This window comes from Petromyzon marinus, chromosome 4 (genome assembly GCF_048934315.1).
Source record: "Petromyzon marinus isolate PM22_M1 ecotype Great Lakes invasive population chromosome 4, UKy_Petmar_22M1.pri1.0, whole genome shotgun sequence".
Classification (NCBI taxonomy): domain Eukaryota; kingdom Metazoa; phylum Chordata; class Hyperoartia; order Petromyzontiformes; family Petromyzontidae; genus Petromyzon; species Petromyzon marinus.
Genome location: NC_133670.1, coordinates 16,114,306 through 16,139,196, shown reverse-complemented (window position 1 = coordinate 16,139,196; position 24,891 = coordinate 16,114,306). Strand labels below are relative to the sequence as shown.

The following is a 24,891-nucleotide window of genomic DNA, read 5'->3' as shown; positions in this document are numbered from 1 at the left end:
GTACGAGAAGGGATAAAACTTAAGGCTCTAGTCCAGGGGGTCGGCACCTGCGGCTCCGAATCCGCGTGCTCTTTAAGGAGCCGCTTCGTGATGTTGTTTACAAAGGGACCACCCCATCTCGTATTCACACGCATTGTGGCTCTGGAAATACTGAGCTTTTTAGCGAATTCTAAATAAATGGCCCTTCTTGTTATTTTGGTTTGCTGACCCTTGGCTCTAGCCTCACAAAGCCTACCAGGGTAATATTTCACGTGAGTTAATGTTCCGAGTTTGCCGAAGGTAGGGCCTTTTGTCTTACGCCATATCACGTCCACCACTGATATTTACAGAACATCAAGTACATGGCACTAAATATTGACTTCATGTCAGATGTGGAAAAGTTGGACTGTAGCAGCGTCAGAGTACGGGGGTTTGAGAAACCCTGGCTTACCAACAGGAAAGTGGGCCGACTTGATGCAGGGAGGGAATGGGATATAGTCGTAAGGACTGGGACCATCCACAGTGCGAGTGAGATTGGCACTTAGAGATAAGAAACATTAAGTATAGACAGATTGCCAACAGTACTTACGTAACTTTTTCTGCAAGGATGCATAGATAATATCTTTATTCACCAGTGCAGACAAAAGTTATAACTGAATATGAAAGTTACACGATACATCGAGTGGAGTGGTGAGGCAATGGAGCAGTGGTTAGTGCACTATGTTACAAACCTAGATACCCGAGTTCAACTCCTGGGCACTGCTAATGTTTGTGGTGGTGGAAAACAACACCCCCCCACCACCTGCCCATTTAACCAACCCACACTGACCAGCACGGAGAGGTATAGTCAAAAACAACCCCAAACACAGCATGGGGACAATGAAAAGGGCTTTGCAAGGCAATAATTAATTATTTAACACAGGAGATTGGAACATTTGCCGTAGAATATTCCAGCGTGGGGCAATCCACGGTCCAGGCACGCACAAACGAATTCACGTAAACAACAAACGTTAGGGAGATGACGGGAATGCAGCAGCCACAAGCACGATATGCGTCTCTTATACTAATCTCCTATCTCTGGTTACATTGTCCCCACTCCAGCGATGGGGCCGTTTTGGGCGTTGCAATTAAAAGCTCACGCATGTGTGCATTGCACGTGCCACGAGAGTCGAGGTTCGGTCAGCTGCAATAATCTCATCGTCAGCGGATGCACGCACGCCTACCTTTTTGATCCATTTGATTTAAAAGTTTCCATTATGTTTTTTTTGTCACTCAGTGGGGGGGTCCAAAGGTAGAACCTCAATTTGATGTGTGGGTATGCGAGTCACACGGGAAGGGTGTGTCGCTAACAGGAGTGTATACCAGTGCATTGTTCGGTCAACTAATATCGATGGTCGAGTTCACGCTACATTCACCGCACGTAATGTGTTGATGTGATTCCTCCAGCCATTAGAGGCCGCTACATTCACCACAATAAAATATATATCGATTCTCGACCTTGCATCGTGATAATTTATTACATAGCGTAGGGGCGTAAATCATTAAACATCTAATTATTAGCGTGCCACTTTTTGGTAAAGGCATGTTTTGGTTTCCTTCCACATTCAATATACAGTGAGGGAAAAAAGTATTTGATCCCCTGCTGATTTTGTACGTTTTCCCACTGACAAAGAAATTATCAGTCTATAATTTTAATGGTAGGTTTATTTGAACAGTGAGAGACAGAATAACAAGAAAATCCAGAAAAAGGCATATCAAAAATGTTATAAATTGATTTGCATTTTAATGAGGGAAATAAGTATTTGACCCCCTCTCAATCAGAAAGATTTCTGGCTCCCAAGTGTCTTTTATATAGGTAACGAGCTGAGATTAGGAGCACACTCTTAAAGGGAGTGCTCCTAATCTCAGCTCGTTACCTGTATAAAAGACACCTGTCCACAGAAGCAATCAATCAGGATGTCAGGGACAAGATTGTGACCTACACAAAGCTGGAATGGGCTACAAGACCATTGCCAAGCAGCTTGGTGAGAAGGTGACAACAGTTGGTGCGATTATTCGCAAATGGAAGAAACACAAAGGAACTGTCAATCTCCCTCGGCCTGGGGCTCCATGCAAGATCTCACCTCGTGGAGTTGCAATGATCATGAGAACGGTGAGGAATCAGCTCAGAACTACACGGGAGGATCTTGTCAATGATCTCAAGGCAGCTGGGACCATAGTCACCAAGAAAACAATTGGTAACACACTATGCCGTGAAGGACTGAAATCCTGCAGCGCCTGCAAGGTCCCCCTGCTCAAGAAAGCACATATACATGCCCATCTGAAGTTTGCCAATCAATATCTGAATGATTCAGAGGACAACTGGGTGAAAGTGTTGTGGTCAGATGAGACCAAAATGGAGCCCTTTGGCATCAACTCAACTCGCCGTGTTTGGAGGAGGAGGAATGCTGCCTATGACCCCAAGAACACCATCCCCACCGTCAAACATGGAGGTGGAAACATTATGCTTTGGGGGTGTTTTTCTGCTCAGGGGACAGGATAACTTCACCGCATCAAAGGGACGATGGAGGGGGCCATGTACCGTCAAATCTTGGGTGAGAACCTCCTTCCCTCAGCCAGGGCATTGAAAATGGGTCGTGGATTGGTATTCCAGCATGACAATGACCCAAAACACACGGCCAAGGCAGCAAAGGAGTGGCTCAAGAAGAAGCACATTAAGGTCCTGGAGTGGCCTAGCCAGTCTCCAGACCTTAATCCCATACAAAATCTGTGGAGGGAGCTGAAGGTTCGAGTTGCCAAACGTCAGCCTCGAAACCTTAATGACTTGGAGAAGATCTGCAAAGAGGAGTGAGACAAAATCCCTCCTGAGATGTGTGCAAACCTGGTGGCCAACTACAAGAAACGTCTGACCTCTGTGATCGCCAACAAGGGTTTTGCCACCAAGTACTAAGTCATGTTTTGCAGAGGGGTCAAATACAATTTATAACATTTTTGAAATGCATTTTTCTGGATTTTTGTTGTTGTTATTCTGTCTCTCATTGTTCAAATAAACCTACCATTAAAATTATAGACTGATCATTTCTTTGTTAGTGGGCAAACGTACAAAATCAGCAGGGGATCAAATACTTTTTTCCCCTCACTGTACATTACTCATTAAATAACTTGAAAGACAATGCGACCTTCCGGGGAGACTTAGTGAAGCTTTTCTCACTAAATTAAGGTTAAACAAAATATTCTATAACGTCGTATTCGACGGCCATACACCCGCCCTGACCAATTAACCATCCACAACCAATGCGTTTTTTTTGTGCACGGTGCAACGGCCTTCTACAGATGCTTACAAATCCGACCTCGTCACATGCAGCGCCGCATTCTTAATCCCGCGTACACACGCTTACTTCTAAATTCCCGTTTTTCAAGCAGTTTGCGCATTTCCTCCAGTTATCTATTCCGCAGAATGTAAGTCCTATTTATATTGATGATCACACACCTGGCCTTTTCACAATTCTCCCTGTAACCTCAGTCCCCCCCCCTCCCCCCCCAAAGTGTGCCAGCGTTTTCCGCCTCAACAAACCGAGAGAATGATGTAGCAGTCGCCCTCAAAGAAACTGCCATAGGCCTTCTGGGGCACAGCAGCAAGCTCCATTTTCTGCAGAGAGAGAGCCAGGACATGGCACCAGTCACAGGGAGGTCACATTTACATCCATATAAGGTTACAGTAGCATTTTACGGAGCCAATGGTTTAGTGCCGACACGGGCAATCAAACTTTTGTGGAAACGCGACAAGAAATAATTTGCTAATCTTGAAAAGGACACATTTAATTGCCCATCTCTCAAGTAAAACCAAAGTGCAGTGTAAAGCTCAGCAGGAACTTTGATTGAAGGGGGAGGTTGTCCAAAGGTACAATCGATGGTTTTTACATTAGCCACCAGAAGCTATTTAAAAAATGGACCGTTCAATTAACTGCAGCCACTCAATGCACATATAGAATTACAGTTGATGTATACTTTTAAGTACACAAAGAAATGTATGGCTATATGCTTTCCTTGTGGTATATATTCTTTAATTACTATTTTAACAATAACAGCAGAGTTATCTCGCGTGCTATCATCACAAGTGTAGGGGCTCTCCAACGTCCTCACCTCCACTCTCCATATGTGGAGGCCGGCGCTCTTGGGCAGGTTCTTGAAGACTTCAGCGGTTGTCTCAGGCATGATGTCGGTGGTGGAAGCGAAGTTGGTGGCGGTGAAAGGTGTTGGTGGTGTCGGCGTCGGCGATGATCCGGCGAGGCACGGCTGTCGTGGCAAGAGAGAGGCACAGAGGAGAGATTATCCCCGCGTACGCCTTAACCACATGCCTCCGCCGGGTATAAAGTTCACACCACTAAATTAATGTTCATTCATGCAGTGCACAGGGCAACGAGAAAGAATGCATGGTTTAATGTTTAACTCACCGGCACCTTGCTTGATGAATAAAAAGGCACGAATAAAAGTTATCAATGAGTTCCCATTAGGAGATCGAGACACCAGCAGTGGACCCAAAAGTTTTGTTTTTAATCTGCATGTAACTCTGCTTTTTCACTGGCATGTAGGTTCCACATCGTAGCACCTTGTAATAGTTCTCCCTATAAAATAAAACACTGTACTGGGCAAATCATTGGAACGTTTCACTTGTCCTTCAAAAGAACTTGACTAAGACTGCATGCATTCAGGGTCCAATTCATGGGCCCTTATCTGCTCCAGCTGACCACCAAGGTCAAAGAGACTCCATTATATGGGTCCTAAAACCTCCCACAGGTGGCTACGGGTGGCTGCGTAATCTGGAAGCTGTTCCTCTGTCGTAAATTCATGCACCGATAATGGCAATCACACATTCAAAGTCATAATCATCAAACATGGTCAATCCACTGCTGGATGAAGGCCTCTCCATGCAGTTGCCATCTCTCAGGATCCTGTCAAGTAATAATTTACAAAGCACACAAGCTGATTTCGACACTCCATCTCTTTGTATATTTTTTCTCGGACACTTTCCATACGTAGGGTACCACAAAATCAGCATTCATGACCACCGGCCATTTTCCGTCCTGCCCAAGCGCTCAATGACTATTCTTAACAGTTTCAATTGTGTCCTTAATCTACGTATGCTCTCTAATCCGTGTTCTTATTTGTGTCTCTAAATGTAATTCTAAGCATGCATCTCTCCTCGAATGCCATTTGTGGCCATTTATGCAGTAATTTTCACTTTGCCTTCAGTCTTCTCCATGAGGGTGACATTTGAATGCGCAATGCATCACACGTTACAGTGAGGATGCAGTATTTCTCTGCACTGAGATGATAATCTTTTCTTTGAATTATGGATGATATTGATTGGCGCACAGTTGAATGCTGAATCAGCCTCTCAATGGAAACACTGATGGACATTGTACAATGCACTATTTCAGTGATCACAAATCATCCCCACATTGTTAAATAACCTGTGATATTGTATACACGTTTAAGGCTCTTGATGAAAAGTGATAAAATACATGGACGCAGAGAGCTGCTGCAGTAGCTCATGTGCTGCACTATGAACCCGGAGACCTGAGTTTGATTCCTGGTCATGGCTAACATCAGTGGCGAGTGATATCTGAACCGGTTCTGCCTCCTCTCTCCACTATCCAAATGAAATGGGGAGGCATTTATACCTCTCTTGCAACCATTGCATGCATAGCTTTCAAGTAAAAACAAATATCATGAGCGCAGAGTGTCAAGCTGACACAGTTGTGAAGCCGAGTTAGAATTCAGGCAACTGCTTGTGATTAAACTGGATTCTCAAGTGTAGCACATTTAAGTTTGTTATGCACTTAATCTGGCTAAATTAAAAGCTCTGAGAATTAAATATATAAGCTTGACTGTCATTGGATGACCATTGTTCTGTAGCAAGTGGAAAAGTGCTGTCCTCTAGTGTGGTCATGTGCAGGGATTCCAGAAGTAGTTACGTGATATCTACTTCCACGGGCTATTTTCTAACACAGGAGGGGGGGTTGCACACTGCTATGTGAGAGTTCGGAACGGATTCTTCTTCTAGAAATGATAACAAGAGCACAGTTGGGACAATTTTGAGAAGATACAAAAAAATAAGAGCTTCCATGAAGCTCATCTCATGCACGTTAAATTGTGTGTTGGTTCCTTTCTCACCAGCACTGTTTGATATTTAATTGTCTTCATATTGTGTCCCTTCCTGCCCTTCACTTGAGTCCCCCCACCCTCCTTTCAATCTCTCTTGGCCATCCATGAACAGATTTTCCCCCACTCCGCTAGCCGCTGTCCCTTATTAGTGATGAACCAGTGGATGTGAAAGGCGGAAAGATATTCAATTGTTAATTAGTACATAAAAAGCTGAATCACAACAAATGGCTCCTTTAGGACAATTACCACTATTCTTAATATGATGGCTGAAAATATATAAATGGCAAATTATTCAGGTAACAACAGACTGGAACCGACTTGCAATAATGAGAAAATAAATATGGTCTGGGTAGCCTTGGACAAAGGCTGTGATTGAGACGAGGATAAAGTGGTTCAGAAGACGAGGCAGAGATGGTTAAAAGAGCTGGCTTTAAGGATTCAAAGGGCATGCTCTTGGAAGAGAAAGGCAGCATATTGCAATTGCTGCTTGTAATTCTTTATACACAGTAGCCAGGAAAGTCTGACTCGCATCTCAAACTTTTTTTAGACGGTCCTCCTTTAAGTTTTTGGGCATTTTTACTGATCAGAAAGGAGAGGCTGCACGTGTGTAGTAAACCCAAACAATGACAATTTGTTCAACGAGATCAGCAACCAACTTGCCTCTACTTCCCTACACCAGCCATCTTGCAATTCCTGCAACTTGTGGCACCTGTGTGATAAAAAAGTCCGTGAATTTTACGGGCTTGGAGGAAAGATTCAGTGGTTCGCATTGCTGCGATATGACGCCGGCAGATTGAGTTCAATTCCCCCAGTTACGGCGAATTTGCGCGGCGAGTTATATCTGATCACCAGTGGCGAACTATGGTCAAAGAACCAGCATGACGAACACTTCATGTGGAGGCCTTAATTCAGCAGTGAATTGATAAAGGGCTGTAAATTATAATTATTTTATTAAAGAGCACATAGGGACCCAGCAGTATCCTGTTAAAGGGAGACCTGGTTTAAAATAAGTACGGCAAAATACCGGTAGTATACACCGACAAAGAGACCCACAGAGCTCTATAGACTTACATCGAGGCTCATAAGTAACCTCTGTGAAACAGTAATGCCCCGCAGGACTCCCGATTAGGCTCCCACTGTGTTGTGTGTTTATTAGAAAGAGATGAACTCTGAGAAGCAAACAGAGCGTGGCTGGCAGCCAGGCACGAAGGGGCACAGGGATTAGGTGTCTTAAGGCACCGCAGGTGGTCACGTCTGCCTCCACCCACTCCTGAGGAGACCGACTGGCTGACCGTTTATATTTGTGCACATCACAGCCCGTTAGTCAACCCACTGCTGGCTAGTGCAGATTGGTGTAGGTGGGGTGAATGGACGCCGAGCATAGAATCGCAGTAGAGTACAACAATGGCCGTTAACTGTGCTGTCCTCTGGCGACCACAATGTAGCGGGTCCCACAGCCCCCTGTGACAACCTGTTGTGGATGTCATTATCTGAGAACTATCCAGTGAGGTCTCACAAAGTGGGCTAAGATGAAACCCTCGGGAGAGGGGAACTCGGGTGAGGGCCGCAATGAAGAGCAATCTGTCACAATCGTTTTGGTGTGATCTCAACAACACAACCACGTGTCACTATTCATTGAGCTAGGTAGATAGGATCATTATTTTAATAGAAAATTTAAAATTATATTTAAAAAAACACCTTTTTACAAATATTTTAGACAAATGTTATTTCGACTGTATGATCGGAGTCAAGAGACAAAGAATCCATTCCGAATTCTAAATCTTTGCGTAAAAAAATCCCGTTATAGTAGCCTCTGGTCCACACGGCAGAGGGCAGCGCTTTCCCACTCGCTCTGCCACACGACAGTCAAACCGATATTTCTCATTATCAGGCGCGTAATTTAGGTAAATTAACTGCAGAACTAACATTAATGTGATACTTTTTGTGTGCGTACAATGGTAACCACACTGAACCCAATCGGCTTGCTACATTTGAGAACCTCGTTTTAATCACACGGCGATTGCCTGGATTCAAAACCCAGAATTCTTAGGGGTGCCAGTTCCTTGCTCTGACCTGAGCCACATCGGCTACATGGGGTGGGAATTATTCTTTAGGTTTTTTGTTGTTGTTGCAAGTAGCCATGGAGGCCCATACCGAGTAACCATGGGGAACACGTGAAGGTTATTAAATGAGGCAGCACAGCAGGTGGCTTCTCCTGCCCTGAATGTCCCACGCCTATTTAATAGACAATCACATCCACAATTGAATAAGACTGTGGCTGAATGTTTGCTTCATAATTTAATTATAACACTTACTGTTTTAATTTATATTGAATATTCATGCTAAAAAAAAAATCTATCTGCTGATGGGGATCATAGATTGACATTTTCTCGTGTCCGTTCTTTAGACATGGCCATGCCTTACACGAATCTTCAGCAATGCGTGGCCTGTTCAAACAATGAGTTGCTATGCAACCTTGATGCTATGGGTGTGAGTCATCCACAAAGGTCGTTAAGTGTAAATTACATCACAAATTAAGAATTTTCATCAGTGTGGGGGTTTACAAAAATAAATTAGGCATTACAGTTCCATCTTACGGAGTTAATTATATAGATTAACTTTTTATCTAATTATAGCTATACCAAGGCTAGATGGTTCCTTTTAAATGGGAGATGTAGACCTATACAAGTGCACGGAAACAGCACCTAACACAGGCTTGCGCCGAAACTCAGAAATGCACGGATATACATGAATAGCCCAGCGACTTACAAAGACACCCACCGATTAACAGACTCATAAGCCCACAAAAAATCCGAAGACATAAATGTACCTACCAAAGATTCCCTTTGACATATTTCACCATTACCTGCCGACAGCTAAGAGAGCCCATTGCGACCAGGATTCCAAAGGCAGAATTGAGATTTAATTAATGGTGCCACGTTAAACCAGCGAGGATTATTACGCTTTGACATGCGTCTCAAGCCACTTTGTTACATCCCCGGGTGTTTTAAATAAAACATTGACAGGCAACGTACACACGCAGTTACATGAAATGTGTGCCAGACGCCGCTGAAAAAAAAAACCACGGCCTCATCTAATCACCCGGTAAATAAGATGGAAGCCACTCACAATTGCCATCTCACAAGGTCACGTCAAAGCGGTAATTGACCAGCCACGCAAAAGCTTCCAAACCAGGGCTAAATACGAGATCGCCCCTGCAATGTGCAACAAGACATATGACATCGGTAGATTGGCACGGTGATGGAATTACGAAAGCAACGCATGCTAATTTGACACGGGGCTGAAATGGGCTCGTCCGCGCATCTCACCGACCTCATCGTGCGAGAAATATTCCGCGGCTGCGGAATTCAACCACAACTCCACGTTCGGACGACACGTACAATCCCGGGCTATGTGACCCGACTGATATCAGCGTGCCACGCTGCCTGCAATTCCGTTACCGCGTGGCTCTGACCACGCACGGGCAGCAGCGACACGCAGGCGCGACACTTTTACCACCGACAGTGCAGCGTCAAATATTGCGCAGTCACGTGAACCAATTCTAGATTTCCCATCGCCTTAAAGCCTCATTATTGCTTTACCTGTACGGACCGTCCAGCAGTTATAAGCCTTAACGAGATGGGCGGGTGTCTGCCTCAGCAGCAGACCATGCTTTCCCACCTGATGATGGACGCTTGTGTTGCGCCCGAAACGTCGTGATTCATTTTATACCTACGCGACTTTACCGAAAGAACCAAAGAGTAGGGAAAGCAGCTGTTTCGGATTCAAAGCGTCGCCGACTCACCGGGCTGGCTCATACGGAGGAGCAACTGGAGGGTCAGGAGACCAGCGAAGACAGCCAGCGAAGGTAGCAGATGGTGCATTTGCAAAAAAATATATATACAACCCACAAAAACAAACACAGACCAAGACAAGAAAGGACAACCACCCCCCTCCCGCCGCCCACGAGAGAACGACGACACGCGCTTAGGAAGAAGCCGCGGCTGCCACCTCTTCCTATCCCTCCACTACCAACCTCCCAATGTCGCACGCGGTCTCCACACAAATCCGCTGCGCGCTTAGCAACCAGTCATCCGCATTGATCCAGGCTGCACTTAGCGGCAGAGGACCTCTTTCAGAGCCCGCCCCCATCGTTGCTCACTCACGGGACGTGCCTGCCCTCCTTTTTTTTTATTCCCACGAACACAACCAACACCACCACCACCACCAACAACCACTCCACACCACGACCCTTCTTCCACTCTCTCTCTAGTTCCCCACCCGCACTGCTACAGTGGTCGGCGATGTTTGCGAGCACCTATTGAGAGCCACACAACAACAACAGCCGTCAATCGCCACTCAGTGACGTCACCCCAGCGCCTGTGCCAGGCTAGGTGCACTTTAAGGCTATCGACGTGAAGAAGCGTCGAAGGCTGGCTGTAAAGCTGGTCACGAAACAGACCCAGGTGTTATGGGCTCACCGCCGAGCGGATGTGCCACCTGTGTTATACCCCAGTGTGTTGGCACAGATTAAGGCAGGCAGATGCACGATTGCGTTCATTGTGTGACCCGCATCACAGCTACGCCTATACAGGTAGGATATTCATTTAAGGCGGAGATGACCCAGGAGAGGCCAGGTACAGATTACAAATGAGTTGTGGGCTACACCAAAATGTTCGTGTATTGCGCCACCGCTCCCCACTCCGTAGAGCACACAAACGTGCCTCCCTTCTTGTACAAAGACAAAGATCCCCCGTATAGCCTGAACACTTTTTTCTGGCAAGTGCTGTTAGCGAGCACCTATGAACGCCAGCACGGCACGCGAGTGAGTGGGTGGGTGGGTGGCCAGCACCACGCCCGGCCGTCTTTGTTTCCCCGGTGGCGATGATTTACACACCGCACCAGGTACTCATTTGAGGCCGAGTCTACCTAGGCGACGCCCAGGACCCGAACACCGGGACCTTCTCGTTAACACGCGCACACAAACACACACGCGGACACAGCGGGTTGCCGTAAAGCCGACAACGCAATCCACACACACACGCGCGCGGCAATGCGCGCATTTGTGGTCTTGAACATTTTACCCCATAATGTCCGAGAAAAGCCCTCGGGTGCGCAAACATGAATAAAAAAAGCCTTCCCCACTTTACAAAACACACGCGCACTCACACACACTCACGCTGCCTTCTCTTACCGCAGGCGCGTCCAAGCAAGGCGGCAGGCACAACGACGCTCACAATCCACGCTTGGAGTCCCCGACGTGAGCGTCTCGGATGATTTGACCGGCAGTTTGATGGCACGGAACGGGGCACGCGGAGCTACTACGCGTGTCCCCCGACCACTGCACGGCACAGACAATTACCGTGGGTGGCCTCTCCTACGTTCAATCCGTTCCACCGGGATTAATATCAACCAAGAGGAGGCGACTGTCGAATTTCAAGCAGGGCCGGACTGGCGTGGGAGCGCAACGTTGATGAGCAAACCCCGAGAAACTCTGTCGCAGTTCTGTGAGAAGGAGGAGGAGAGAGTGGCTCCTGCAGCTCCGGGGGCTGCTGCTGCTGTTGCTGATGATGCTGGCTGCTGCTGCTGGACCCCGACGCGCAGTCGCGTCTCCGCCCCTCCTGCCCAGCCACCGCGTGGATTTGCTGTTCGCTGGCGTAATCTCTCTGGAGACTGGGTTTGGTGGGGGGGTGCAAGGTGGAGGAGAGGGGTGGTGGTGGGGGGCGTGTCCGATATCTCTCACTTTACCCCTACTTCACGATTTTTTTTTGTAACCGCGTTGTTTGAGAATTGGGGTTGGATCAAGATTGCAGAAATAATTCTTACTCTTTGGTGCTTACTCTTTGGTACCGAAAGAACCAAAGAGTATGGATCCTTGCGGTCACGAAAACTTCAAATCTAGAACGACCGAATTCTCTCATCGGTCTGGCGCTCTGCTAACCTCCTTGTTGGCGATTTATATTTTGGACGAAAAAGGGGACATCGCGACAAGACGGCAAATATTACCTCCCCTTGCAGGTTGTTGCAGGACCCCCCCTCTTCCCACCCACGGTGTGCACGCTACATACATCATCTGGGAGCGTCTACAGCGTTCACAGTGCGCAAAGAACCATTGGGAAAAGCTTGCTCGGGATGACAGGAAGAGGAACACTTGGGAGCACTGAAAACACACGTTTGATACATCATTGACTGTGAAGTAGATTTTGGAAGGATGGCCGGGTGGACGAGACTGTTGACGGAGTGGCAGCCGAAGGAGGGAACGACCAGCAGGGAGATGGAGCAGTGTGACCCGCTCGTGTGCAGGATTGAGATGTAGATTGTGTTATCGCAAGACCGTCGGGGATGGCGACGGCACGGAGAGGCCTTCAACTAACAGTGGATAAGCTCATGAGCACATCCGAAAGAAGTTCTACATACATGTCGTAAGAGGGTTGTATTTATTAACTCAAGTACACTTTTACACGACAAATTAAACTCCAATGAGAAAAGTGTCAGATGCGTGTAGCAGCGTCCCTGTGTTTATTTGACACCAATTTCAGAACATTCGCGAACGTGAACAAATATGCTACAGTGGTGAGACGTTAGGCAGAAAGTTGAGAATGGCTGGACTTTAAACCCCATCCCAGATCCCGACAACGTCATAAAGTAGGTTACGTACGCGTCACACGCTGTCTCCCATTGACCCTTGTCACGACGGAGGCTTGTGGGTGCCTTCATCCAGCAGCGGGCAGTGAAACCGGTTGAATAGACTCCACAGGTTGCACTGAAGCGAGAGAGCTCAGCAAGGTAACCGTGGCTGCTGATGAAAATAGGGTGGATACGTGTGGCCCTTAAGATCAAAACCTTAATTTACCTTCCCGAGCTCTCCCCGTCGCGATGCAACCGGATGAATGTATATTTATATTCCTTTTGTCAATCCACTCAAGGATGAGGGCCTTCCCTCCCACGCTGTGTCATTCATGTGGGTCTCATGGCCACAATTTACCACGCTGGTCAGTACAGGTTGAAGGCGGGGAGGGATAACGTGGAAGCATAGAGGTACAAAATGCGTTGAATAGACTTAGAAAATACAGCCCACGCGATGCTGATACCATCATCATCACGATCCATGGGCAGATATCCCGTCGGTGTCTACTGCACATTTCGTCATTTGTAAATTGTTGATAACACCAGCGTTATTTAAGGTAAACAATCACACCTGCGTGTTGGATGAATGCTGTAGACGATTTCGCTTTGCACGCCAAAGCACAGGGTTGCTAAATGTGCTTCGCACCTGTCTCGCTGGTGGCGTTCATTCACAGCACTGGACTGTAGACTATCAATGTCGACCAATTGCTGCCTTTGATGTTAAACCAAAGGCCTTGATTATCAGCCCATCAAGGTCCGCATTGTGAATAATGGCGACAGCTGGGATTGTTTGAAAATGTTACCCAACTAGATCTGCAGCTTGGAATACAATTAGAGTTGTCTTTTGTATTAGAATAATCAAACCATCTGGCATTCGAATGTGAGCCCCCAACACACTCATTACGAACCAATTCAGCAACACATTTAATTTGACTCTTTGTGAGCCTTTACAGACCCCACGGTACATATCAAAATTAACAATGACTTCATTTGCGCAGGTGTGGGTTGCGGAATGTGGGACGTGGATACGGGGGGGGGGGGGCAATGCATGGAGCATTCGGGGCAATCCAGTGCGGCAGCCTCCTCCTCCTCCCCATTACCCTCCCTCCCACGTGTGACACAAGGGACCATCATCACACGGCTTTTACAACCAGATGGGTTGCAGGGTTAATATCGCGTTACATTAGCCTCGTCACGAGACGAATTACATTAGCCTCGTGGGCAGAGGCCGCATTACATGAGAATACTCACTTTGCAATGCGTAAAACATCGTGGCCACGCTGTTAAGATGGAGGATGACTGCTCTTGAGAAATGGTTTGCTTGGAATAAGCAGAGATTGAGCGGCGGGAAGTGATACATCTTACACAGTATTGTGCAGATTACGTGTATAGTCTATGGGGAAGTGGCCTTGACAATGCCCTAGATTTGTCTCTGGTCGAAAGACTGGAGGTGCAAATTCAATATACATCGTGTATTGGTGTCTTAACATTTCCCGCACCTCCGATTACCACAGTCTGCTCCGTATGGTGGAAATAAATTCAACATGCATACATACTCTGAGCTATTGAAAATAACGTGCCTGGAAATGCAGTGATAATTATTAATACAGTCGTTGGCTTCGGGGCCCTCCATAAATGACGTCACGCGATTTTGGCCGATTTTTCATCCCCCCTCCCCCCCCTCGTCACACGGCGTTACAAAAAGTCAGACCCCCCCTCAAATATGACGTCACAAAGCTCTGCCCCCCCCCTAAAACCATATTTCCATTTTGAAAATAAAACATGCTTAAAATCACTTTAAACTATTGTCAATGTAGTGCGTATTTAATGTGGCGCTGCACTCTGATGTTGTAGGAGAAACATTTATTAAAAAGGAGGCGTTGGAAAGCTGAAATTTTGCATAAAATTTACTTGAAAATATTCATCGTCTAACTAAAACTGCAGATGTTCAGACTATTATAATGAAATTATCTTATAATTATCAAATATTAAAAGTAATTATAACTATAAAAAATACTTGAAACTTTGTAGTATAACGAAGTAAAATGGAGAGCACAATTATAACAATCACATATTCATTCCACAGAATGAAAAGCCCTGGTAGAATCATTAGAATTATAACAATCACATTCATTCCACATAATGAAAAGCCCTGGTAGAATAATTAGAATCAAAATGTTTAATAACAATCATTCAAAAAACTTACAAAATGTATGCTTCTCCATTCTCCCATGGAGAAGCAAAATGCCCCTTCATGGAATAAAAAAAAACTTTTTGCGCATAAAATACTAAATCGTGCACACGATATACTGCATCGTGAGCGGTTAATTTTTTTAAAATCATTTCCATAAGGGAACTCCGTAGTTAAATTAGAGATCCTAAATGGTTAAATTCAGGCACTCATGGTTCATAGTAGGACAATTGCGAAAAGAAGCATGACGCCATTGTCTAGGCACAAAGAACTACAATTTCATGGAGGAATAATGAATCATGAAAGACGCGTTGGCTATTGTACACTTGCCGAATGACTTTATATTTAGTAGGTACCCCATGACTCATTATCCCTCCATGCTCAAAAATGGCTGTTTGATATCTTTGTACCCAAAAACTTTTCTCTCTATATTTGCATAACTGTTATCGTAACATAAAAATATTGATATTAAAAAAATATTTAACAAATGTGTGTGATTAAAAATTCTGTCGATTGATATGACAGGAATAATAGTACTTACTTTTAAAAATTCTTATTCGAAACTATCAAGCGTTTTTAATATAACGACTGCAATAATTTTGTATTTGCACTTCCTGACGAAGTATATTCTCTATAAAAGTGTGACGTAGTTTGACTTGCGGTTCTTAAGTTTAACATTATAATATAATCTATACTAAAAATAAAAGGTGACATATTCTTGGTTCTTTCGGTAAAGTCACGTTGAAGGGAAACAATAAAATATAAGATCTGCTTTGTGTTCACGAATGCGGTCCGAGACATGTCGTTTGGTTTCTCCAAACAACTTAAACACGGTAGGACCAACACCTCGGCCGTGGCAGATCACTGTTATAATTCAGTAGGCTCACATGACATTGACTTCTCCAAGACAGAGGTTCTTTGCAAGCCATCGGGCTACCATGAGAGATTCGTTCATGAGGCTATCCACATATACAAACACAGAGACAATTTCAACCGAGAAGATGGATTCTGGCTTAGCAATCATTGTAAGGATTTGATAAACCATTTAGGGTCTTAATTGATTGTTCACGCTTACGGTAGCTTTCAGACAGCATACATTAATTTTTCGTCTCCCCCCTCCTCTTTTCCGAACATAGATGGACTCGTCCTTCTAAACAAACTGCCAAATCTCTATCCGTGGTGCTAACGTTTAAAAATAAATAAATAAACCCGCCACTTCTTTCAAATGTTTCTTACCGTTGGTTTTCACACCTGATGATGACTGCTTGTGTTACAGTCGAAACGTCGTGAGAATTTTTTTATTGTTTTATATATATTATTATTTTATTGTTTTCCTTCAACGTGACCTTAATACATTTAAATAATCAAATCGTTAATAATGAAAATTAATCAAAATTAACAATTATATTTCATTAACAACATAAAGTTGCGCATTTTGATGTGACGTCACATTTCTCCCCCCCCCCCCCTCATCACAAATGTCTGACCCCCCCTCCCTCCCCCCTAGGTGTGTGACGTCATTTATGGACGGCCCCTTATGGAGCCAGACAGTGATAAATATATAAATGACAATAAATAAATGAACAAGATCACTTTGCCCTTGTGCAAACAGCCCTCCTATGGAATTTCACTAGCCTGCGAAAATATTTTGAAGGTGTCACTTAATGTCGCGTTTTTGTCACATTCACATTATTTCATCAGCCTGAAAAAGCAATGTAACACACAAGTTGTGTTTTGATCCAGCAGTTGCATGAGAATGGGTGACGATGATTCAGCTGAACTGTCCTGATGTCACAAAGGTAAAGTTCTATTCTACACAATATTATCTGCTCCTTGTACACACACACAGACTCACGTGAGATAAGTTGTACAAAGAGCGTGGGTTAAAGTTACTCATCCAGTCAATACCGACTAAACTGAAGCATTTACTGTACTCTGAGACACATTTTTCACAGCTATGCTTGTATCATTGCGCACATCAGACACACCGTGTCGATCACGGGGAGTTGTTTGACTATACTTCACCACTCTGGTCAATCTGAAACATTTTTCTTAAAACGATCGTTTTCTATCCTATTTTACAACTGTGCCAGTATGGATGCAGCCAGCACTCGGCACGAACCACTTTATCATCTACGGTGAAGAATTCAGCCGCAATACAACAGCGAGTCAGCCTCTTGAGCAGAGCAGGGTCTGCCGTGAATATTCAATCAGTTCCCAGAAACGGGATGCGGGTGGGGGGGGATTGCCGATTGTTGCTGTGTGCTCGTCACGCACACGGCCACGCAGCCGCACGTGCATCTCACAACACCGACACGTCCTCTACACACACACAGGGTGTGAGTGCAGCATCACAGCTGCGCCAGGCAGCGTGTATGTGTATGCATGTTGAATTTCTTTCGCAGCGCACGTAGCCCCAACTGTGCTAATCCGAGGTGCCGGGGAGGCACCGACAAACTAAAACACAAAAACATTAACATTTAAAACGACGTTTTTTTAAAAAAACACGCTTTAATGAAATGTACCGTACTCGTAATGGAAGAACTCCACGACTCTAGGAAGTGGCCCAGAAGCTTGGCCACAACGTAAGGGGCCGTGGCCAATTGCAGCCAACGTTAGTTGAGCGTGGACAATTAGACCCAAGCCGAAACATAAGAAATAAAAAATGTTTAAAACATTTTATTTTGATAGAATATAGTAGTCATCAGTATGACATAAGTATACCAAGTTCGCCGTCGATACCACATTGGGAAGTGGGTTAAAATTGAGTTAAAAGATTTGAGGATACAACAATAGAGCATATTCTTAGTTTTTTCGGTAAAGTCACGTTGAAGGGAAACAACAAAATAATAAAATATATAAAACTATACAATCCGCAAAGCTATCACTCAAACCATGAAGAAGAACCCTCTTGAGGAGCCTTTCAAAACCATCACTTTACCCTACATTGCTGGGATCACAAAAAAGATCTCCAAAATCTTGAATAAACACAAGATCCAGGTCCGTTTCAACACATTACATAAAATCCGTGATCTGGTTCCGTCTGTAAAAGATGTGATTCCGGACATACAATACCCTGGTGTCTACAAACTAAGTTGCCTCTGTGGTAGTAGTTACATTGGAGAAACCAAACGCCATGTCTCGGACCGCATTCGTGAACACAAAGCAGACCTTAAACACGGTAGGACCAACACCTCGGCCGTAGCAGATCATTGTTCTAATTCAGTAGGCTCACATGCCATTGACTTTTCCAAGACAGAGGTTCTTTGTAAGCCATCTGGCTTCCATGAGAGATTCGTTCATGAGGCTATCCACATATACAAGCACAGAGACAATTTCAACCGAGAAGATGGATTCTATCTTAGCAATCATTGGAAAGATTTGATAAACCATTTCAGTTCTTAATTGATTGTTCACGCTTACAGTGGCTTTCAGACAGCATACATTATAAAAAATTTCGTCTCCCCCCTCCTCTTTTCAAAATATAGATGGACTGGTCCTGGGCAAACTGCCAAATCGCTGCGCGTGACGCAAACGTTTTTTATAAATAAATAAATGCGCCGTTTAAAAATAAATTTATGCAAACCAACACACCTGAAGATGACCGTTTGAGTTATGGTCGAAACGTCGTGAGAATTTTTGTTTTATATATTTTATTATTTTGTTGTTTCCCTTCAACGTGACTTTACCGAAAAAAAAACTAAGAATATGAATTACTGCAGTCACGAAAGCTTTAAATCAAAACAATAGAGCGTGTTAAATAAAAGCGTGTAATAAAATAAAAAGCATACGTGCCATGTTTAAGGCAACACTTTGTGATTGGGTTATCTTTAAAATGAAGAACGTAAATGGTGTTTTGTTCTATTTATTTCATCCCAGATGTCTCTTGGAAACCACAACTTGAGTCCCCAGATCTCCGCGACCACCCCAGGCCCTCTCCGCCTAACCCTCCTGACAGGTAGCCCTCCTGCCCATCATGGGCCATCTGATTCGTTCGGGCGCAATCTCAGCTGGTTTGACCAAATGGTTGTGTGTCTGTACATAAAGCATCTCAAAAGTCAATCCCGACGTTACACACATTGCATTCCCATGGCATATGAGATACGTGCACGAGTCGCAGCCTTTGAAACGCACGCGGCCTGTGCACACACTGCTAGTGCTGATCAGCGGGCGGGCGGACAGACGGACAAGATCTTCTGCATCTCGTGCCCTGACGCAACCCCGCCCGCGAAGGCTCCATTAAATCAGGGAGTGGGTGGCATTCCAGACATCGGTGACAGGCAGCCATGGAATTCCAATGAGTGCAAGTGTATTTATTACATTATGGCCTGCATGCAAATGTGTCAGGATGCCAACCCACTTAACCTTTAACCTTCCGCGAGTTTGTAGCGGGCGACATTTTACATCCAATTCGATGCAATTGCGGGCGAGTGCCATGCGTAATCCCAAACTGGTTCTCTACATTTGGCTTTTATTTTAAACGATTGTCTTTTTAGGGGGAAAAAGCTGTACTAAATGTGCATGCCACGAAATATGAATATACTGCCCTCTGCCCATTTATTTAGAAGTGGGACTGCCTGTAATGAAAATGTTGCACACGTGAACATCTCAAACCCAACTATGAATTTAAATGAAGTCAGAACGAGTGTCAAAGGAAAATGTAAACCATACCCACACGTAAACTGTAAACCAAATGCTTTACATGTCATTTGGTTTACACAAACAGGTCACTCACCCACTGCAAAACATACTGTAAGCAGCTCACGTTGACCTGAAATGAATTATTATTTTCAAACAATGAATTAAATGTTACGCATGTTTACACTAAGCGCCAGACATACGAATTTATTCAACATTATTTACAAACACAAGGAAAACTCAATTAAATATCGGAGATGGCGAAGCAAGCTGGCATCACTTGGCATTTTTGGCACAAAGCCTTTTATTTTATTCACAGCTTGTCCACCAACATTCACGATGGCAGACATTGGAAAGCATGTCTCATCTTGTAACGGCCTTTTGGCATCCACCAACATTGTTGGCATCATTTACCCACACCGGCCTAGTGTTTGCTTGTATTTATTGATCTGCCCTTGTCACCAGCAAAACTCCATGGTAATGTTCCAACATGTCTTGGCTCTAACTTTCGTTAAAAGTACCGTGACCTTGTCTGTGAGCCCTGGGCATATTCATTGTGACAATGCAAGGAATCCTACAGTACCCACATACCGCCTAGGCACTCCTTTGCGATGAAGGCGAGCCAGATATTTACCCCCGCGGCTTCTCGATGCAGATATCTTTCCCGCACACCGCAGTGAATAAAAATCACACATTTTGTGAGTAGATATATCGTGACATGCATGTGGTTTTATTTGATTTTTTTCAACGTACAACATTTTCGAACAAAGGTGACAAAAATAATGAAAGAACAGCACTTGACTCCATGAGTCGCTGGTGAAACCGCTAACGACATCACTCCGTCAATGTTTAAAAAAATTAAACTATATTTCTCGGAGCGAAGGTGTTCAAGCTTGCGTCAAGCGCTTGGATGTTACACAAGCGGTGGTGCAGCCAACGGCGTCTTCTGGAGCCACGACAGTTACTTAAAAGTGAGGTGCAAGGTAAGGCTCTAGGCTACATAGAAGAGCAGCATACAAGTTGTGGCCGTACAGAGTGTAAATATTGAAACTCTTTGCACAACACGTCTTGACTGAAACTTAAAGAACAAAAAAGATCGGCAGAAATGAGTCAAAATTGCATAGAGCAAGAAATGAAAAAAATAGAACATTTATACAAAATATATATTTATACCGTGTAAATAGCACTTGGTCTCAGTCATCGTCACCATGGCTGGCTTCACCATTACAGTACATTCAAGGGGGCATCGTTCACCCCCCACCCCCTCCGACAATGCGCTACCACGCAGGAACAGCTCCGTGAGCGCGTGTCACCAGCTTTGGAGAACGCGGGGAAGCTTAACGCTCCTCCCTCCGTAACGTACGGTGGTCTCATTCCATTCAACAAGGTGGCACGTGTAAAATTTATATTCTCATGAATTTATCATGGAGACTCCAACATCAATTAGTGGGGGCTTCAAACTTACCCCCTCCCCTCCTAAAAATGTCCCAGTGATCACCCTGGCCCAAGACATATGGGTTACAAGCACGCGCTGCGCTACGCAATCTCACAATGCACATGAAGCAAATTCAAGCCAGGTGCATACGCTCACGTCTCCGCTGCAGGAATTAGTCACTCCTCGCTTAACGTTGGGTTTGTATTCCTGAAAAAATGCAACTTTAAGTGAAATATTGTTGAGCGAAACCGATTTTCCTGTAAAAAAAACCAACGTAAATCAGGGAGGTTATGTTCCTGGGACATTTCAGATCACTCTTAAGAATATAAACTTGTTTAGAGTACATATTTCAAAGACAATCGAATAATAATGGTGATTACATGTAGCTATGATTAGAGAAAAGGTTGGGTTAACTCACCAGTGATGGTTGTGGAGCTTTCTATAGATTTAGTATGTATGTTGAACTTCTTTCACACCGTATGTAACCAACCACGCTAATTGGAGGTGTTGGGAGCTACAGGAACGCATCCAATGACTGTTGCACAACTTTATTCTTCTTTCATATGTAGTTGCTTGTAGCTTTGCAAAGTATCAGTGGTTTTCGTGCACACTTGAGTACTGCACTCCCTGCTTGCATCATCCTCACTAAAAAAATTTCCATGCCTTGTTGAAGGTGCGTGGGAGCTTTGAAAGCTGCAACGACACCCCGATTCACCACCCTTGGCCTTTAAGTCTTCAAACAAACTGCGTGTCTATGCCTGGATCACCAGTAAACTGAGAGAAATGTGGATCTGATTTTGAGCAATCCACACTAATGACAGGCACTCCATACCTCCTGCTGCAAAAGCAGTGTAAAAATTCAAATTTGGTTTGCAATGTGATCACCTTTCTTTTACACGTCATGGTGCTTGAGGCAGTAGGGATCACGACTCCTCGGCCTTTTGGCATGAACGTTGGCGAGGGATGCGGTGATAAATTACCTCCCCAAAGGGTTCACAACGAACCGAGATGAGGGTATGCTGCCGCGTACAGCATCAAATCGCTCAGCCGCGCACGTAAATAAAGTAAGGACTTGCCGTACAGCACAACCGTGTCGAAATGCACTGGGCCGGTCGGGGATGGGGCCTCGTGACGTACGTCCCCCTGGCAGCAACGTTAAGAGTGACACCACGCGACTTTAAACACATACGTGGGCAGCGATTCATCGGCGACTTTTCAGCGAAACGACGTTAAGCGGGCCGACGTTGAGCGAGGAGTGACTACTATATATTTTATCCAAATCTTGCATAAAGTAGTTGTACGATTGTGATTAACGTGTGCAGAAAAGGAGCTTACTGTACGACAAATCAAGTGTGCACTCTGGGTGTTGAAGTACAATACAATTGTAAAGCTGACTCACGGTTTATTATTCCTATAAGTAAAGTGTGAATGTTGTATAGTGTAAGGGACCACTGGATGAGCTTAGCAAATTGTGGTCAAAGGTAACTTATGAAAAGAGTGCTCCAAGAACTCAGTTTACGCATCAGTGCTAAACCTGGAATCTAAAACGACCCATATGGATCCAGGAATCATCCATAACACACACTCATATCCGTTTATCTATATCACAAATATTAAACACTGCATCAGATTCAGTGTTCCGAGTTGACTGTACTCAGCTGTGATCTTGTACACGCATGGCAGCTTTCGATTTACATTTTAATTCATCAGCCCGGCAGAAAATGCGATGGTGGTCAATGAGACGGAAACACAGGCCACAGCACAACTGGCAGGGAGAGACGCCTGCAGTTGGGTGGAGTGATGCAGCTATTTAAAAGTCGTCGAAAAGGCCCAGGCCAACAGCCTAGAGCTCCGTACCCTGACAGTGACGAGTGTGAGCAAGAAAACAAATTAAAACACGTCAATTCCCGAAACATGGTAGTGCATCCTACAGAAAGAAAATTATTTTAAGAACAGCGATTAGAAAATGAGAGCCCTTCTTTTCGTTTACAAAACATCACGCAAATGTAAAACCGTACCGCCCACGCATTACAAAATATCGCTTTGGTGCTACCAATGTTCAGTAAATATACACCTGTCCCAAGCACTCTATAAAACAAAATCCGATACAGCCAATAAGGACCTGTGATTCAGTGTTCATCCAACTACAGCAACACCTGGTCTGCCAGCATAAGTGGTAGAGAGTGACAATTAATGAGCACTCCCCCTTTCAACACATACACAAACGTATAAGCACACATTCTCTAAAGCGCATGTACGGTCGTGTGTACAACTGGGTGTATGGATATGGGTTTTGTTGGTGCAGAGAAATGATAAAAAAATCCACGAACAAGAAAATAACGCAAGGCACTTGTCCATCATGAGGCGATTCACAAAACCTAACGTTATAAGCATCGGGCTAAGCGCACAGTGGACGTCTCAGGTTAACACGACCGTTTGAACACACTTTAGTGCCAAGAATCCCATAAAATATATTTGAAGGAAATGTGTAGAACAGCAAGAAAGATACGACACACAATTATTCTGAGTACATAACATATAGCATAAAATATAAGTATATCTATATAACATTGGATCGGTCACTATAACTAATAAAAAAAACATACGAACGACAAGTATTCGTTGTACCCAATTTGCACAGGAACGAATCGTTTTCTCGAAATTAACGACCACAGTTCTTTCCATGTGCGTCGAGCAAAAGCCAAAAACCGTCACGCCCAATTTCACTGGTGGCTCTCGGTGAAAAAAAGCAAATTTTCCCCGATGTGTTTTCGTGGAGCAAAACATTGAACGCCATGCCAGACCACGCCAAGTACAACCAGACAAACTCAACCGAGGGCACCAACGCCGGAGTAAAAAGTGATTATTTTAACGCATCGCACAAGTGCGGAGGAATAAGGCAAACCTCAAGGCAGCCGAATGTGGTTGCTCATCACGTTGGTTGAAGTGGACGCAGGATGGACGAGTGGATGCCGCGCATGCAGTTACACTATAACTCACGCCTCGTTCAAACCCATCCCCCGAGTGGCCATTTTAAAGGTCACGCTTGAGAATAATTGAATGATCACATGGGTCGTGATTCATCGCAGTGGTCCAGCACGGACTAACAAGCGGCGTTCTGAGCCTCCCTGAATATCAGGTCAAACATGGTCCTTCAAGTCCCCATACTGCCCACGTGAGCATGTTTAAGGCATAGTGTGCTATTTTATATGTAAGATATATTTATAATTTCGTAAAAATCTATCTTCCCTTTTATTACTATATATTGAAATGTTACAAAAAAAAATCTGCATTGGCTTTGCTGTATTATGCAGGAAAAGCATTAGGCTCAAAGAAAGATGATGACAATGATGATGGTGAAGATGACAATAATCCAAAATATCATGGCAATGAAATGAAGATGACCAATTGATGATAAAATAAAAGGTTCTACAATTTTGGAATTAATCCGTGGCAGTATAGGGGATCAACGTAGCTGGAGTGGAGTGGGGTGGTGGCGGGGGGGGGGGGTGATTCAGGTTGATCTGAACAGCCTGCACGCCGTTGTCACTTAGGGCTCGAGGCCCACGTGCGCGTGCGGTCAGCCGAGGTCCAGGCACCTGTGCGGACGGCGCTTGCTGCTCCTGCGCCATACGCGAGATGGCAGCCGCCGGCCCGGGGACACCGTCCCCACGTGTCACTCGTTTCGTTCGCTCCTTTGAAATGTCATGCCGACGTGGACGCTACCTGTTGCGCTGCTGGTAGATGGCCGTGTAAACATTGTCAGCTTCGCTCAGTTCCTCAAAAAACGGAATGAGATCCAGTAGCTCTGTGTCCGTCATGTCATCGAACCAGGACATGACTGGGACCTGCA

General features: G+C 44.8%; 2 protein-coding genes across 5 annotated transcripts in view; both read right to left on the bottom strand.

The window, feature by feature from the left end:
- The window catches only part of VIL1 (villin 1), a 37,532-nt gene extending 25,744 nt beyond the window's left edge, over window positions 1-11,788 (bottom strand). Inside the window, exons 1-3 of one of the 3 annotated variants that reach the window (XM_032945962.2) lie at window positions 11,342-11,788; window positions 4,123-4,275; window positions 3,554-3,628 (exon numbers count right to left, since the gene is read on the bottom strand). In XM_032945962.2, the coding sequence (XP_032801853.1) occupies window positions 3,554-3,628; window positions 4,123-4,194 (147 nt within the window). In that variant the 5' untranslated portion in view covers window positions 4,195-4,275; window positions 11,342-11,788. Of the gene's footprint in view, window positions 1-3,553; window positions 3,629-4,122; window positions 4,276-9,952; window positions 10,147-10,183; window positions 10,265-11,341 lie in introns of those variants that run through there. The other 2 variants (XM_032945964.2, XM_032945963.2) reach the window with 2 other exon arrangements.
- An 8,524-nt stretch (window positions 11,789-20,312) lies between these two features.
- The window catches only part of CTDSP1 (CTD small phosphatase 1), a 56,921-nt gene continuing 52,342 nt past the window's right edge, over window positions 20,313-24,891 (bottom strand). For both annotated transcript variants that reach the window (XM_032945966.2, XM_032945969.2), the window contains one exon: window positions 20,313-24,886. In XM_032945966.2, the coding sequence (XP_032801857.1) occupies window positions 24,761-24,886 (126 nt within the window). In that variant the 3' untranslated portion in view covers window positions 20,313-24,760. The remainder of the gene's footprint in view (window positions 24,887-24,891) is intronic.